This window comes from Eutrigla gurnardus (assembly GCF_963514095.1).
Source record: "Eutrigla gurnardus genome assembly, chromosome: 14".
Classification (NCBI taxonomy): Eukaryota; Metazoa; Chordata; class Actinopteri; order Perciformes; family Triglidae; genus Eutrigla; species Eutrigla gurnardus.
In genome coordinates, this window is record NC_139937.1 from 16,586,612 (window position 1) to 16,602,818 (window position 16,207).

The 16,207-nt window shown below is 40.8% G+C and overlaps 1 protein-coding gene across 1 annotated transcript in view; it reads left to right on the forward strand.

Annotated features, from left to right (window-relative positions):
• tsnare1 (T-SNARE Domain Containing 1) overlaps nt 1-16,207 on the forward strand; it is a 114,070-nt gene that overhangs the window by 42,437 nt on the left and 55,426 nt on the right. The window contains exons 5-8 of the mRNA XM_084027916.1: nt 9,624-9,714; nt 9,824-9,898; nt 10,119-10,175; nt 12,496-12,642. Coding sequence (XP_083884042.1) covers nt 9,624-9,714; nt 9,824-9,898; nt 10,119-10,175; nt 12,496-12,642 — 370 coding nt within the window. The remainder of the gene's footprint in view (nt 1-9,623; nt 9,715-9,823; nt 9,899-10,118; nt 10,176-12,495; nt 12,643-16,207) is intronic.

A 16,207-nucleotide genomic window follows, 5' to 3' on the forward strand; every position in this document is an offset into this window, starting at 1 on the left:
TGACCAATACTTTCACAACATTAACTACGTGGCATTGTGCTCTTCTGCAAGCATGATACGAGGCTCACATGAACCATATTCATAACATGTATGTACACATCTGTGTGCAGGAAATTATGTTAGCTGATTCAGCTGAGTGAGGAGTCCAGGAGCCAATCGATCGCTGTATAGGCATAGGCTGTGTGTAAACAGGCAAAATAAGCTGTTTTGAGAGAGTGTGAGACACTGAAACATGGAGAGGTCCTTGAACATGCAGCCATTATTATACAGTTAGGTGCAGCAGTGGTTGAGGACAGATGCAGAGATGCACACACATCTACTCACGCAAGACTGACCAATATTATTATCTCCTGGCAGTGATAACAACACACTCTATTGCTAACAGTATCTCCCTTCCTCTCTCTCTCTCTCTCTCTCTCTCTCTCTCTCTCTCTCTCTCTCTCACACACACACACACACACACACATTCATTGTCACGTTTCAGTGTTGACAGAGTCATATTTTCAGTTCAGCACTTTCCGACTTAACTGTCCATAGCCAGATGTTTTGGAAAGCTACTAAGCATGGGCAAAATACATGGGCATGAGTGAGATGGCTCACGTATGTGACCGGTAGGTTGATCTCCTCTATGTAGTTTTTGTCGTATAACAGTGTTCGGTTTGCTCATGAAATTGTGACGTGAACGGATGATAACACGAATGGATGAACTTCAGATTAGTGTATACTAGATATTAATCAAGACAGCTCATTCTCTCATCAGGCTTGAGATGGCTGAGGAGTTACTCTACAGCGAGAGCTACACTCTTTGCTCCTCTCTCCCAGTGTCTTGTCCCTTCATCATCAACAACAGTAACATACGGAGGACTATTCTCTGGTCTCCATCCACTCTTACTGAAAAGGCCATATGCATGCATAGTGTAGTAATTACACACACACGCATGAAGAAGAAGAAGGGAAGGGAAGTAGGGCTCTTGGGGTTTGAGAAATAAAGTATTTTTTGAGGCCGTGGTTAGAATGGTAACTCACCATCTGCTCGCCTTTCTTCAGGCAAAAAAAAAGAAAAAAAAGAAAAAAAGTCAAATCTCACGGTTAATAGAATTTGACCCGCCCCTGTAATCGTGGAAATGCACACGGCAAAAAGTCTAAGTAGATTAATGGCGGACACCCCCTGAGTGTCATTGTCTCTGTTAGCACATTAGGCATTCACTGGTGTTCTGGCTGTAACATGCCAGAGGACACTGAGCTGTGTTTGGAGGAGAGCGCCCTCGACTGACAGACGGACGTCTCTTTGCAGACGCAGAACGCTACAGCTCATCAAAATGCCAGATAGAAATAAACTGAAGTTCAACAAGGGTCAACAAGGCCACAAATAAGTGCTTTATTTTTGTTCACATCTTAGGAGTGTTGAAAAGTGATGTACTTAAATGCATTTTTGAGTAAATGTGTCGGAAATGAGGTGACGGTAGCGACTTATAATGTTTTCTTTTCTAGGACTCAATAAATCATTACTGGTTGGTTATTCTGTTGATCCTGTTATGCTGCTTACATGTTAATAGGTGATAACAATGTAATAATATGTGATTATATGAAAACACTCTCATGGGCCATTCTGTATCATTAGTTCTTTTACTCATAATGATGCAAACAAATACAGGGGAACATTTTATTCCACTACTGGGTCTATACAATCTAGATTTACAGTCATCAGTTATTAATAATATAAAGCAGTCTTGTTCACCGTCATATGTCACAGTATCTGAAGGCAAGAATACTGTCTTGCTGTTAGAAACAAAAAAATGGGTAATTGTGGAAGGCAATGACAAATATCTATGTTTTCATTAATGGTACCAGGTAAGGACCAGCACAAACGGATAAAGGATATTTCTTTAGTGAACATACTGTATTAGCATATTAATCAATATTTCACACACATTTAGAGTCATAGAATTGGTATCGTGTTATTGTATCATAACTGTGGTAGCAATTCCTATAAGGTGGAGAACTCAACATTCCTCACCAACATGGCTGGACACAATGCAGGAAACAGGGAGAAAACGGCACAGCCATGGTTTCAGACTCGCGTCATGACTGTGTGGATGCTCCTCTCCACCTCGCCCTCCTCCACTCTTACACAACAGGCGGCCGGGCATCATTCTGCCTCTCAAACCCACGTGGACGCTCCACTTTCATACACCCATCTGCATGTGTGAACCAACGATGGGTGGAGATTCTTTTGGAGATGCACGTTTAAATGTCAGATGGATTCCATGGCTGCAGTTATAATCAGTGTTTGTGATTTGGGAAATTAAGTCTTCTTCTCCGTCGCTCTCATTGGTCGTTAAATAAGCACCTGGAATACATCCCTGTACATGTAAATATGAAAATGTCAAGTGTGTTTTTGGATCAGGTGCTCGCATGCATTGGAACCTTTAAGAAAGACGCTGAAAAGAGAAGAAAATCCAACCATCGGCTACCGCTTATCCTGTATTCAGGGTCGCGGGGGGTCTGGAGCCGATCCCAGCTGGCATAGGGTGAAGGCGGGGTACACCCTGGACAGGACGCCAGTCTATCACAGGGCCGACATGTAGAGACAGACAACCAGTCACGCTCACATTCACACCTACGGGCAATTTAGAGTCATCAATGAACCTATCCCTATCCTGCATGTCTTTGGACTGTGTGAGGAAGCCGGAGAACCCGGAGAGAACCCACGCTTACACGGGGAGAACATGTTAACTCCACACAGAAGGAACCCGGGGCTGAACTGGGAATCAAACCCGGGACCGTCTCGCTGTGAGGCAACAGTGCTACCCACTACACCACTGTGCAGCCCCAGAAAAGAAAATACAACATGAAAATAAGAACTGTGGATTTATCATGGGGTGCATTTGTTCTCTTTTTGTTGAGCTTAAAACTGTCAGTTCTTTATCAGAGCTGCGAGGAGGGTGGGTCCCCAAGGGTAGCACCTTGGAAACCTCCTCCTCACACCTCTCAGACATCCGATTTAGGCAGCTGTGGTTGGCGGTTTCCACAATTGAAAATGCACACCCACTTCATGCTGCGGTTGAGGTGAAGAGATTTCTCAGCTTTTTTCTCATTCTTTACACAACTATTTCTGGCACTGAAATCCTCTCACTGACAGACCTTAATGGTTAGCACGTGGTCTCTCAAAAAGACATGAGGTTGTACAACATACAAAGTTGTTCTTTTCTAGAGTAACCCAGCCCTTATTGGACTGTCATTATATAGTTTTGATAATTCATTAAGATACAAAACATACAATTAACATACAACCAAGTTAAATGAAATGAAAAACCAAGTTTAAAGAAACAGACATTGTACCTCGCTGATTATTGCAGAACACATTTCATTCAAACTTGACAGAAACTTTTCACAGTTCCAGTTTCAGAGGTTCAAAGAGAGACTGATTAATGTGAAGAAATGCCAAAATAATTACCACCGTAACATACTCACTGTTTACTAACTGGGGTTTCCGGTGCATTCGTGATGTTGAACATGACAGACCAGAAAAATACAAAATAAAACAAATACATAAATAAAACAGGAAGGCATTTCATCTCCTGGCACCTTCATATACAGCGATATTTAAACAGGTATAATATCAACCCTGCCAGAAACCACAGTGATTGTGTATTATCAAAGTCCAGTATAAGTATCTAACGCCCTGAGACTAGTATTGCAGTCAGAGAACAGCCCACCCCCCACCACCACACCCTGCCCCTTCTCCATCCTTATTCACACCTCCCCCTGCAGGCAGCTGCTCCCAGACTCCACAGTTCTCCTTCACCGGGGCCGGCCAGACCTTAAAGGAATACCAAACAACAAGCAGGCAGGAGAAACACACAACAGAGGTGACTGATTGAAATTCACAGTGTGAGCAATTCCAATCTTTTGCATGCTGTTTAGTGGCCGCCTGGCTCTCAAACTTGTTGTTGGGGAAGAGTGTGACTAGCAGATGTATCACTGTGCGGCTATACTGCAGAGGTCTTCTCAGGGGTCCTCAGAAGTGGGCGAGCTCTGATTGTTCGGTATCAGCGTATCAGTGGCGTGCAGGGTTTCCACTGACTCATGAATGATCCATCAGGGCTCATCAGCACCGAGGCACTGCTCGGATTGTATTTTTAGACCGCAGCTTTTAAAGGATCTCCTATACTTGAGTGTACTCCCACATGCCAAATGATTACAATATGCATCCGTCAAATAAAGTTGCTGTTGATTGAGTTACTTAGAAGGAACCGTCGAAAAAAATGTTCAAGTCTTCTCAGTGAGCATAATTTGACATCATCCTCAGCTGACTTTTTAACAGAGTTTTCAAACTTAAAGGAAAGGCAATGATGGTCTAGCCAATGGTCAGTCTGTCATACTTCTGTGATATATCAAAATCTACTCGCCGCACTCTTTGAGAAGCCCTTTTCGTTTGGTCTAGTGCCAACATTAAGCCATAGTTAAGGTAAGATGTGGCGTTTTCAACAAGGTTGGTGCTATGGAGCACTAAAATAAAACAAACCATTTTGTAAATGATGGTCCCATTTTGAGTAAAATGGACAATAAAGCAGGGTATGCTTTAGGGTGTGGCTACTTTGTGATTGACAGGTCGCTACCACAGTGTAGCTACCACAGTGTAGCTACACCAGTGTAGCTACCACAACCTTGCTTCCGTCACTACCACGCTACCAATGCAATTAGCTGCTAAGGTTACATTAACGCAGCTGTAAAGTTGACCTTGAATTATAGAAGCTAACCGCATGGTGCTGCTCTGCTGCTTGTGTTCGTTAAATCCACCCGTCGCTCTTCCACAGAATATGGCCACTTCCGTTCACTGGTTGCAAAAATTCCAAGATGGCGACGGCCAAAATCCAAGATGGCGAAGAACTTTAGTTTTCAAAACCAGAGTCCACAAACCAATGAGTGACATCTCGATGAATGAAAACGTCTATTTCTGATATACAGTTCATGATTCTACTCTTATTTCTAACAGCAACAATCAGAACCAGGCAACATATCCACTACTGGTTGGTCAGTAGGCTACTGTCATTGGCGATAGCAACGATGTGTCATCGATCGATCATTACATGTGGTCCTAAAAGTAACCTCGCCATATTTTCACCTTTTTATCCGTCATTCCTCCACATCCCTAATGCAGAGTGCCAGCCTCACAGTCTCTACTCTGCTGTGTGGTTTTGGTGGGTAACATGATGGAGCATAAGCTGAGTGTGATTTCAAAATAATCCTTCACTTGTGTTGTGAAGACATGTGATGCGTCATCGCTTAGCGGGAATGCTAAACGATGACGCATCTGAGGTTCAGGCTGAGGCTTAGCGCTTGTTAATCTTTCTGTTGTGTGTGTGTTTTGGTGTGTGTGTGCCAGTCTGAGAGAGGTGTGACTGTGAACAGAATGCATTCCTAATTATAAAGCATATGTACCATAGTGGCTGATCGTATATGGAAATCAATAGTACACAATGTAGAGTGCTTAGCTCAAGACAAGTTACCCGTGTAAGGAAAAATGTAAAACAGTACCGATTTTGATGTTATCGATTATACACTAAACTGCGAAACACTGCTTTGTTCTTTGGAACATTAAATTAATATAAACTAATCTCACACAAACAGATTTACTACCTGTTTCCAGCAGTGAGATAAGACAGCATTCTGCCTATGTAGCGCCTTAAACTCTGATTAGATATTAAGTTTAAAACTTCACATAAATGACACCATTTTTGTCTGCTATGACTTTGGCCAGGGAGAGACACTGGCTGCAGTCCAATTTAATTATTTCCTTACAGTAAATTTTTATTCCTAGCAGCAAAATTAACTTCAACCCTGTCTACTTCCCTGACTCTTCAACACTCTTTAACCGTGCTTTGCACAGATACGATGGGAGATGTTTTGGCATTTTCCCATCGTGGCACTTTGGCTTTTTCCACAATGGACAAAGAATTATAGTTTTATGCCCCTACAAGCCCCTGCGCACTCTGGCCTGTCAGCTCCTCCTCCCGCCACTGGCTACACGTAGATCAATATTTGAGTAGGCTATGCAGTAGCAGAGGTGTGCTTGTGTAGCTGCCTATCTCTGTGGTACAGCCCTATAGAGTGTCAGGTCTGGAGGATGGGAGTTGGCCCCTTTGGGGAACGCGAGGCTGCGAAGGGGGAGACCAGGATGACCTGACAGTATTGATATTTAATAACAAGCTTAACCTGAACTTCCAGCGGATGTGCTGGAGAGTTATGAATATGGCTGCACCTTAGACCTTTCACCCCGGTGGAGCTTCCCCGTAAAAATGTACAGATAAAAGTACAGAGAGGATTTGGCAGTTACACTGTTCAGCTCCATAAGACAGCTGCTAATGCTCTGTCACTGTGCTAGTTGTAAATATATATATTATCTGAGGGCAAGCTTGCTCACAGAATCATTCAAGGTCTAGTAAAAGGGCTGGTCCTTTAAAAAAAATAATGAAAAAAAAAAGACATCCACAAACTTTATCCAAAAAAAAGTAGAACAATGGGTGCTGAAATTAGGATACAATGTGAGTACAATAAATAAATAAAATTAAATAAAAATAAATTATTTCAACAATGATAGAACATGATGTCATTTTAGCAGTTTTCCAGCTATTTCCAATTCACAGAATGCCTATTGTTAAATCCACTTGGGTGAAAACTAACTATTTTCAATGAAAGTTGGGAACCATCGTTTCCATTAAGAAGAGGGTCATTATGTCTGAACCCCAAACCCACATAGTACTTCCTGTTTCCCCATAAAAATGTTTGATCATATATTTAAAAAAATATTTTTTTGCAAATTTAGATTTTTGGGTATGATGGTGATGACGTTTTCCTCTTTTTATTTGAGAAATTATAACTTTCTGCTTTTAAAACTGAAATGCCAGAACAAATAAAGCTTTTGGGCTGTTGTCATAATGTCCTTATAAAGATGAGAGCTTTTTCTGTTTCATCTGATAATGATGATCATTCATTTTGCATTCTTCTTATTCACCCTTTAAAATTTAATCTGTACTGTATGCTCATACATCATTTGTAATATATATCTACCTCTCTATTTATTTTCTTTTGTGCATTGTACAAAAAGTGTGTTTTTTCCAGATTTCATATGATATTATCTCTACAAGAATCATTGCTGCGTCCTCTCACACAAAAGCTGTTAGCTTCCATTGTTGTTATTCAGGAGGTGGTTTCCTGTAGCTTGTTGGACTTCATTTCTAAATCCATTATCTTCATGCAGGGAATTATTTAATCTCCATATATGTTTCCTCTTCTCTGTTTCCAACCGCAGTGCTGTGCATGAAAGTGCTTAAAGAGTTTAATGGAACTTGCTCGTGTTTTTAGTGATCGGTAAACTGGATATATCTGTATGTTAATAAATGTGAAGCACTTTAACTCTCAGGACAGTTGACGACGCTCATGCACTGTGTGGCCATCAAGTTAAAATACTCATTAAATATGTAGAAAAATCAGACATTTGTGTGTAAATATATACTGTATATACTTTGTACGGATCTTTTCAATATTCAGGTTTATAGTTTAATCAGTTCAATATGCCTTTGCATAACCTATTAATCTCTCAGCCTTCTTCCTCTCTCAACCTTTCTTTTGATGTAACCAAAATTGCATAATTCTTCCAAAATCAAATATCGAGGCTAAATAATTCCCTTTCAACTCTCTACTATGTCATCCTTAGTCATTTTTTTAAAATAAAGGAGAAGAGAAAGAGAGTTTGAGGGCAGAAATTAGAGGAGAAAAAGGCATGAAATAGGCCATTATATTTTAATCAGAGGGATCTGACACAGAAGACAAAAGGCATTCATTTAAATTCCCCTTCTTTCTATGTTTATCCTCTCCATACTGTCTAGAGGAAGAGGAAAAAAAAACAAATATCACTGCAACCAGAAGGGCCAACAATAATCCCAATTTCAATAACAAATAAATCTTCGCTTTTTTTTTCATATCCCTCAGGTTCTCCAGCCTTTATATGTTGAGCAGTGTTTTCTCCCCTCTCTGCAGACAGTCTCTGTAATTTCCACAGTTCATCATGAATTGAGTGTCTCTTTTTTATTCAGGCTATGGATGTAGAGGAGCAGTACTTTATATATATATTTTTTTTTTATTTTTATTTTTTTTGCGGAGAGCACAGGGCTTCACCTTTTCCCGCCCCAGGTGCATGCTCAGCCATCTGTGGGTGGGTCACTTGTACTTGTACTTGTACTGTCCTCCTTCACCAAGTTTATTTATTGCACAATCTGATTGCTTGCTCCTTTAGACAATTCCGGAAGCCCTTGTAACCTCTTCGGTGGATTTGCTGTTTCCCAACACAGTCTTCAGAATATCCAGGGGGTTGTGGAAAGACTTGCGGCTGCTTCCACCCAGACACGGTGCTCCTTTCTGTTTCACAAAAGTTACAGAGAGCACAACAGCAAAACAACCACATGAGGGCTAAAGTGGAAGTGGAAATCACTTTGTTTCATTAGCACCCTCCATCTCGACTTTAAACTCCCAAAGGCTATGTCCACTGTTATTCATGGCTGAGCTACGGTAGAAGTTGAATGACTCGTGCTCTGGTGTTATGGCTAGAGACAGGAGGTAGATTTCATTAGTGGGTAGGGCTGGGACTCCGAGAAGAAAGGGCTCCACAGGTCGCTCCTCAATCATCCTCACTCTCTAAAGGTAGATGAAAGGCTACGTGCATTCTCCATCCACAACACCGGAGCACAAATCACTCAACATGTAAAAGGTTGTACACAGTTATTTGAGCGAGGGGGTTAGAATAGGAATGGGAACATTTTCCTAATCATTTTACTTATCAAATCAAGTGCTCACATTTCTTCACATTCATCATTGAGCTCTTCATCCTCTGTCATGAATCCATTTCTCTGAAGTGAATGATGTCTTATGTGAGCTGTGACGAAGTATAATATTTAAAAGGAGTTTGGTCTTTATGTTGTGCTTCAATAGAGACGGCTGTTAACGTGTGTGTGTGTGTGTGTGTGTATACCCCTCCTTCACCTTTCTCTTTATACAACCATGGCCTTCCATTGAACACTCAACCTATTTTGGAGCAGACAAACTGAACACTTCATAGTTATGAAGAGCACCATGTCACGAAATATCTGCCCCAAGACACTGATCAGTTTGTGATAACAGTTTGTGTTTTTTTGGCTAACGGCTTTTTGGAAAGATTGAATGAAGCGTATTATATGGCAACTTTGACTTCGGGTTTGTTTTTTAATCTTGGGTTGTGGGTTGCAATCACACAATACAGCAGTCGTTGTTGCAGACACCTGGTGGAAATCATTCTAGTTTTTAAATGAATGTCTTATTTATTATTTCTATGCATATGTGATAAATATAAGTTATAGAAAAGTGTCGGACCTTTTAAGTGTTTCCTTCTGCTTACTCCTTTGCAAACATTGGTTTTTCTTGTTGTGTTTTCTCATTATTATTATAAATAAATATTTACATATAAATGTAATTTATTTGAAATAATTCAGTGAATCTCTCTCTCTCTCTCTCTCTCTCTCTCTCTCTCTCTCTCTCTCTCTCTCTCTCTCTCTCTCTCTCTCTTCCAATCTTGTTTTCCTCCCAAGACACTCCATGCAACAGCAAACCAACAAAGTCATCACCAGCACAAGCCAACTCATCAAACAGCTCTCTGATATAATCAGTGGCTCTTCACGGGTATCTTATGCTCCCCTTACTCCGTCATTCACTCTCATTTTGAAGACTAAACAGTGCATTACCAAACTACATATGTGCTAATCAAAGCTAAACTTGTTTTGTTGCACAGCAAGACCGTCTGCACCTGACCAGACTAAAGACTGAACTCTCAGAGTCCGTGCAGCGCTATGGGGATCTGCAGAAGGTATCCCCATGTTGAAAATCTTAATTTCCTTTCAGAAATTCATTGTTATGAACGATGCATTCTTATTAATAGCTGGGAAAAAGATGGAGCTGCTCCATTGAAAGAAAGTTGTATAAATCTAAAGAGCTTGTTTTACATACAGGCAAAAATAAAACACTCTGATCTCTTTTATAAGGAAGGACTCATCTTCACTGTGGCTCTTCATTTGCTCCTCTTTCAGAAAATTGCAGAGCGTTCAAAGGCCTTGCTCCCTCCAGCACAGAAAGACAAGAAGAAGGTGAGCTGATGAAAACCTGTCCTTTGTTTCAATCATATCTGCCAATCATAAAAGAGCAGTATGATAAGATGGCCTTTCTCCACTCGATGTCATCCTCAGAAGAGCTCTGTTGAAGCTCTGTTATATTACTGTGGATTCCATTCATCACATCCGATTCTTATACACGACAATGTATTAAATTGGTTAGAAGGACAGGTTATCAAATGTGCTGATATTTTTAAGTGCAAATTGAATTACATATTAAAAAAAAAACAAAAAAAAAACATTAAAGTACCATTATTATGGCAAACAAAACTGACAAAATAGACCACATACAACGTTACACAGTCACCAGAATAAAATGTTGGCATTTTATAGTTCTGAAAACCGCAGATGTGTCTAAATTTCTCTGAATCAAAACTAAGTTTCATATAAACTTTTTCCCCCCATCTTGTCACATTTCTTCGCTGCCCAATGTCCTTCAAATCTGTCTGTTGAGTTTTTTTTTTTTTTTCAATCTTGGCCCAGGAGCCCAGTTACATTTAGTCACTTCTTACATCTCAGATATTTTTGATCCAAGGGAAGTGCAAATATATCCAAGAAACATTTGAGATGGATTGATGGAGATTACATAAAAATGGGAGGCCATTCGATCCCTGAGAAAAACATGCTGTGCAGTGAAAAACACAACAATAATCTTGAAACACACTGTAAAACCAGACAACCCAAAACAAAATTACAAATCACAAGGCAATGTTTATGAAAAAATGTTTTTGTAGTTTGGTCCTAACCTTGAAATAGTCCGGGTCTTAGATGCCACTCATCATTTGACGCTTTATTTTTGTACCAATAAAACAAGCAAGATTCAATGTGTTACTTAATAAGGATGTACTGATATCTGATCTCGGGCCGATACTGACTCAAATTGCTGGATCAGTTATTGATGATCTATTTAATGCAATTGTGTTTAAAATTTTGTGATTTTATACAATATATACATCCCCCCCCCCCCCCCCCCCCCCCCCCCACACACACACACACACACACACACACACCCCATTTCCAGTGTTTAGGCGAAGCTATGTTTGCCAGCTCTGTAGCTTCATAGAATACCCACATAAGAGTGGTATCTTCTCATCTTACTCTTAGAAAGAATAAGCATAATTCCCAAAATGTCAACCATTTATTTTATGTCATTAATAATTGTATATGAACCGAGTGTGATCGCCCGTATCACTGAGGAGAAAGTTACTATTTAGGTCCAGTTCAGCAACAGAACATCACCTCTGTTTCTCCCTCAACAGTGCTTCAGTGAGGCGGAGGTTTGAACTCGTTTGATTGAAGGTCCTATCTTGAACACCTTGTTTTTGAACTGAATGGGGAAATCATTTACACCTTCAACTCATCAACTCGTTGGACAGTAACAATTTTCCAAAGAACAATTTTGCCCATAAATAGCCTCTAAAAATAGACAGAAGGGGGGATTCATATGTTTTAAGGTGTTATGTCCCTCTGAAGGCATATTATGGAGGTCTTTTATCGTTCGATGTAAAAGGCTTTGGGGGCGGCGTGCTGGATGGTATGTTACATAAATCTGACTTCCCTCAAATCATAGCAGCAAGGTCACTAATCAGTGAGTACATTGTGGAAGAACAAGTTGGTGAGTCTCCTGCCACATCCAGTTTGAGCGGTCGGTTTTCCCTAGATAATAAGTGGATTACTTTCTCCGTTCATGGGCGGCAAATGGTGAGAGGCTTCCTGACATTCGATACATACAGACATACATATGCATTTTAATCAAACATTATGCAGATGACTGCAACTGTTATTGACTTGCCTTACCACCCACATCTGCAAATTCACGTCATCAGGGTCGACTGAAATCGACAGCAGGAAACACGAGTAACTGCGTGAGCTTTTTCAGCAGCATGTTAACTTGTGCAAGAAGGTGTCAGAGTTATGGTCTCGAGAGTCTTTCCCATCTATGTGATGCACTAATGTATTCTGGAGCATTTGTTGTGGGTCCGCATGTGGAGGAGTGAGCACGATGTTGCCGAGTTTGTTGAGGATGCGGTGAGTCAGATCGTGGCCAGTAGACAGTGCGCCGTGACTCAGCCCTGCGTTGGTCTTGGTGCTCTGACCCACACTGGCCCCGTTACCATGAGTTAGCTGTGCAGTCAGCCACACAAAGGTGGAACATATTAGCAATGCAAACGAAAGTAAAGCAGGACTGTATCTGGCTATAGGTGTCTTCCCTTTCCTCATCAGCTAACCCCACAACCAAGCTAATTGTTCAAATAATCGTATCTAATCTAATATTTTGTCTGTGTGTGTGCTACAGAGTCCTCAGATTGAGCAGATCGATGAGGGTCCACTGTTTGGAGAAACAGTAGGCTCAGAAGTAGTGACTCAGGCTTTCCTGTCTGAGATCAGCGAGGAGGATGTGGAGGTGCTTCGCCAAAGAGAGGAGGCCCTGCTGCAGATCGAAGTAAGAACAGCATCCGCTGAGCTTTGTACAAATATCTTTAGGAACATCATGTCATTTGAACACTTGCATCCATCATACATGGAGATCAGGACAAGCGTCAAGCACCGTCACTAACTAGAACAAATCTAGTGTCCTGTGGCTAGCCGATGAGTGGCTTCACAGAAGCAGCTGGGGATTATGAACCTTGCTTCAGGGCATCCTGTTTGTGATTGTTCTACAGTCCTAAAAACCTGCAAAAGGCCTTAACAGCTGACACCGTTGGTACAGTTTGTGCTCGACTCAGGTAATAATGATCATGATGAGGGACAATGGGCCCTGAGGCACAGACACTATAACAGCCCCTCTTAGTACTGAGCAGCAGCCCTCCTGTATTACATCTTTTTCAGGTAGATAAATTCCTGCTGCTGGTTGACATCAGCACCTTAACTACCTCAATATTTTTTCAATGCTGGAATAGTGTATATAGCCTACAACACCACTATAGGTAACATTATAGGAAACCAGGTAAAGAAAATATTGGAGGTTATAAGTTATAATTTTCTTTGGGCCTCCTTGAGTGACTTGGGGAAATCAAGTGGTGCTGAAAAATGAAACCAAGCATAAAACTTTCCACTTTCTTTTTTCTTAAAAGCAAACCAAAAGTCAAAGAAAGTATTGACTTCACTTAAACATAAATTAAAACAAGGTGCCTTTTTGTATGTTTGAAGAAAGAAACGCTCTTTTGAACAAGATCAAACGTATGTTTTTGTGTGATTTTTTTTCAAGAAAGGGATCAAATAGAGTCCCACAGGCGGAGGACCAACTACCGGGGTCCTATTGACCCAGATCAGCATCTGGCAGTCTGTCAGAGGTACATTGTTCTGTAGCCTAAGCTACTCTAAGCTATTTTATTGAGTTTCCTTTTAGCTAAATGCTCTGAGTGAATTTGAGTCCCCTCTGGTAAACAGTGAGGAAGTGTTTATCGAGGGCTTTTATTATGAAAGGTGGATCTGGTGTGTGCTACATTTGTCAAGGTTGAAAGAAATAAAGACATAATAAGAAACGTCTTAATTCGCACTACGGACCCTCTGTGTTGTTGTACACTATATATAGGAAAATCCTACTTGTTATTGAAACAAAAAAAGTTGGATTATGGGTGAAAGTATTTATGACAAAAACAGTTAAAGAACATAAAATGAATTTAAAATGAATGTAATATAACTACAGTCTACCTCTGTGAGGCATCTGTTTGGATTGTTTAAATAAATGAGACACAGAAAACTAGGAATATGCTATTACAGAACAGAAGAAGACAAATGAAGATCATATACTGAAAATGTTTAAGGTGTATTCACACCAACTGGGACACAAATTATTACACAGTTACATATAAAGTAAATGCAAAGACATGACTACACGCACATTTATAGCCATGTTTGATTAAATAAAACTAGTACAGCTTTCTTTAGGGGATTTCAGAGACATTTTTTATGAAATATACAGTTTATTCATGAGCTGTTTTTACATCTTACTGACTACAGTTGGAACCAATGGGTTTGGGAGGAACAGATAGTACGGAAGTCAGAAAGTATTAACAGACGGATTAACAAATTGTTAGTTTGGGGGTTTTCGTCATGTTTTCCCTACTCCTACAACTTATCCAACACTTTTTTCGTTTTTTTTTATTGATGTCATTTTCTTGAGTTTCATTTACCATAACATGTTGTACCTCTGCAGATATATTCCAAACATCCAAGAAGCCAAAATAATGCCACTCATGGTTCACTTTCCCTACTCATGTATTCCCAGCCAGCATGCAAAATCCAAACCAGCAACCTTGTGATTATAAGCCTGTTTACAGAAATCCCCTAAGGGTCCTATTTACTAAGCTGCTTGCACCTTGTGTCAGATGAGAAATGAGAACCTGTGTTTTCATGCTCATGGCCGATGGTCTTATACACTACAAATACGAGTCCCTGGCCATTTACCTTTCAAACAGGCAGGATTCTGAAATAAAAAACAACCAAATTCAAACCCCTCTCCAAAAAATAAAGCAAACTAGGTATTTGTTTTCTTCAAATATCTGTTCCCAGGAGGAAAGCACATGCCAAATTAGTAACTAGAAACTCAGTCCGTCTCCATCTTCTTCTCCCACCTCCAAAAGCTTATTAGTATTTTGTCACAGTACCAATGCTGCTGCAGGATATTGAATGGTACCCAATTACCAAGGTGCTTATATAGACTTGTTTGTTCCTTACCTGGGTAGACTGTGTATGGAATCATGATGTTTCTAGGCTTAACTTTTGGAGCATGCATGGAAGACCACAACAATCTGTTTAATAGTCATATGTAAAGCATCTCTAATATAGGAGGAAGCTGGAGGACCTGGAGAAAACGTACACTGACACAGAGGAACACAACGTGCCTTTCTGTTAAGGGTCACGGGGGTTGTGGCCCCTGGACGGGTCGCCAGTCTAGACACATCGAAATTAAAACAATCATATATTAATATCACGTAACAGCCTAACTGCCCTCGAACTTAACTCATTATAAAGCTCAGTAAAGCCAAGGAGGATTCAGGATTCAGGAGCCGGATTCAGATGATAATTTCTTTGTAGGTTCATCACTACGAGCATCGTTTCTACATTGTAATTAACAAATATGAAGGAATTAAGGTGAAGATTGAAGATTCTTAAGGTGCCAAATGTGACCAGGGTTGTGATCTAAAAAGAAAAAAGACATTTCTCATTTCCTCTTGACTTTATTGACTTTTAAACATTGATACTTTTACAAAGCAACCTGCATTGTTTTGTGGGAACAGCGGTTTCGGTCTCCAGACGTTTGGGATTTATCAACGCCTCTCCGCTTGTACAAAATCTACTGATGGAAAAATCCTGAAGATGTATTGTAAAACTTCATCACCCATCTCCGAACCATATGGCTGAATCAAAGCAGATAACAGTCAGACACACGGTGCGGCAGCCTGCTTTCAATATGTCAAGCCTATACATGGCAGTCCAGCTTTTTCCGTCCAGAGGTTTGAAGACTAGTGATACTGTTTTAGGAGCACTTTACGGCATAATGAAGATCTATCTCAGAGCCCGGTTGGAGCTGTCTGAACTTCATCAACATTTTAAATGGGCTAATCCCACTGCAGGAGCTGAATATGAACTATGAAAGAGAAAAAAGGGTGAGCATAAATCTCTCTCAGCAAGTGAGTGACACGCAATGAAAGAGCGGCGGCGGCTACGCTGAAATGAAACTGTCATTCCCGCCACCGCTCTTGAGATGGGCCAGTCAGATGTTCGGTGTTCAGATGGGGGCCGTCTTGGCCTGCGCTTTAGTCATAGCAGCATGGATAAATGTCATAGTCAGCGCTCAGGCAGGTGCTGAGGGGCGAACGATGGTATCTGACAATGCGCCGTTTCACCTCCGTACCAGACTCCTCGCTCCGTTCTCGCCATCCAAGCAGCCCCCATCTCTTCATGCTACTACATCAGCAGTGTTTGCTGTCAGTCCCGACGCACCTCACCTTCCCCCCCCCCACAACTCTCCTCGCAGGGGACCAAAAGAGCCAAGTGTCTGT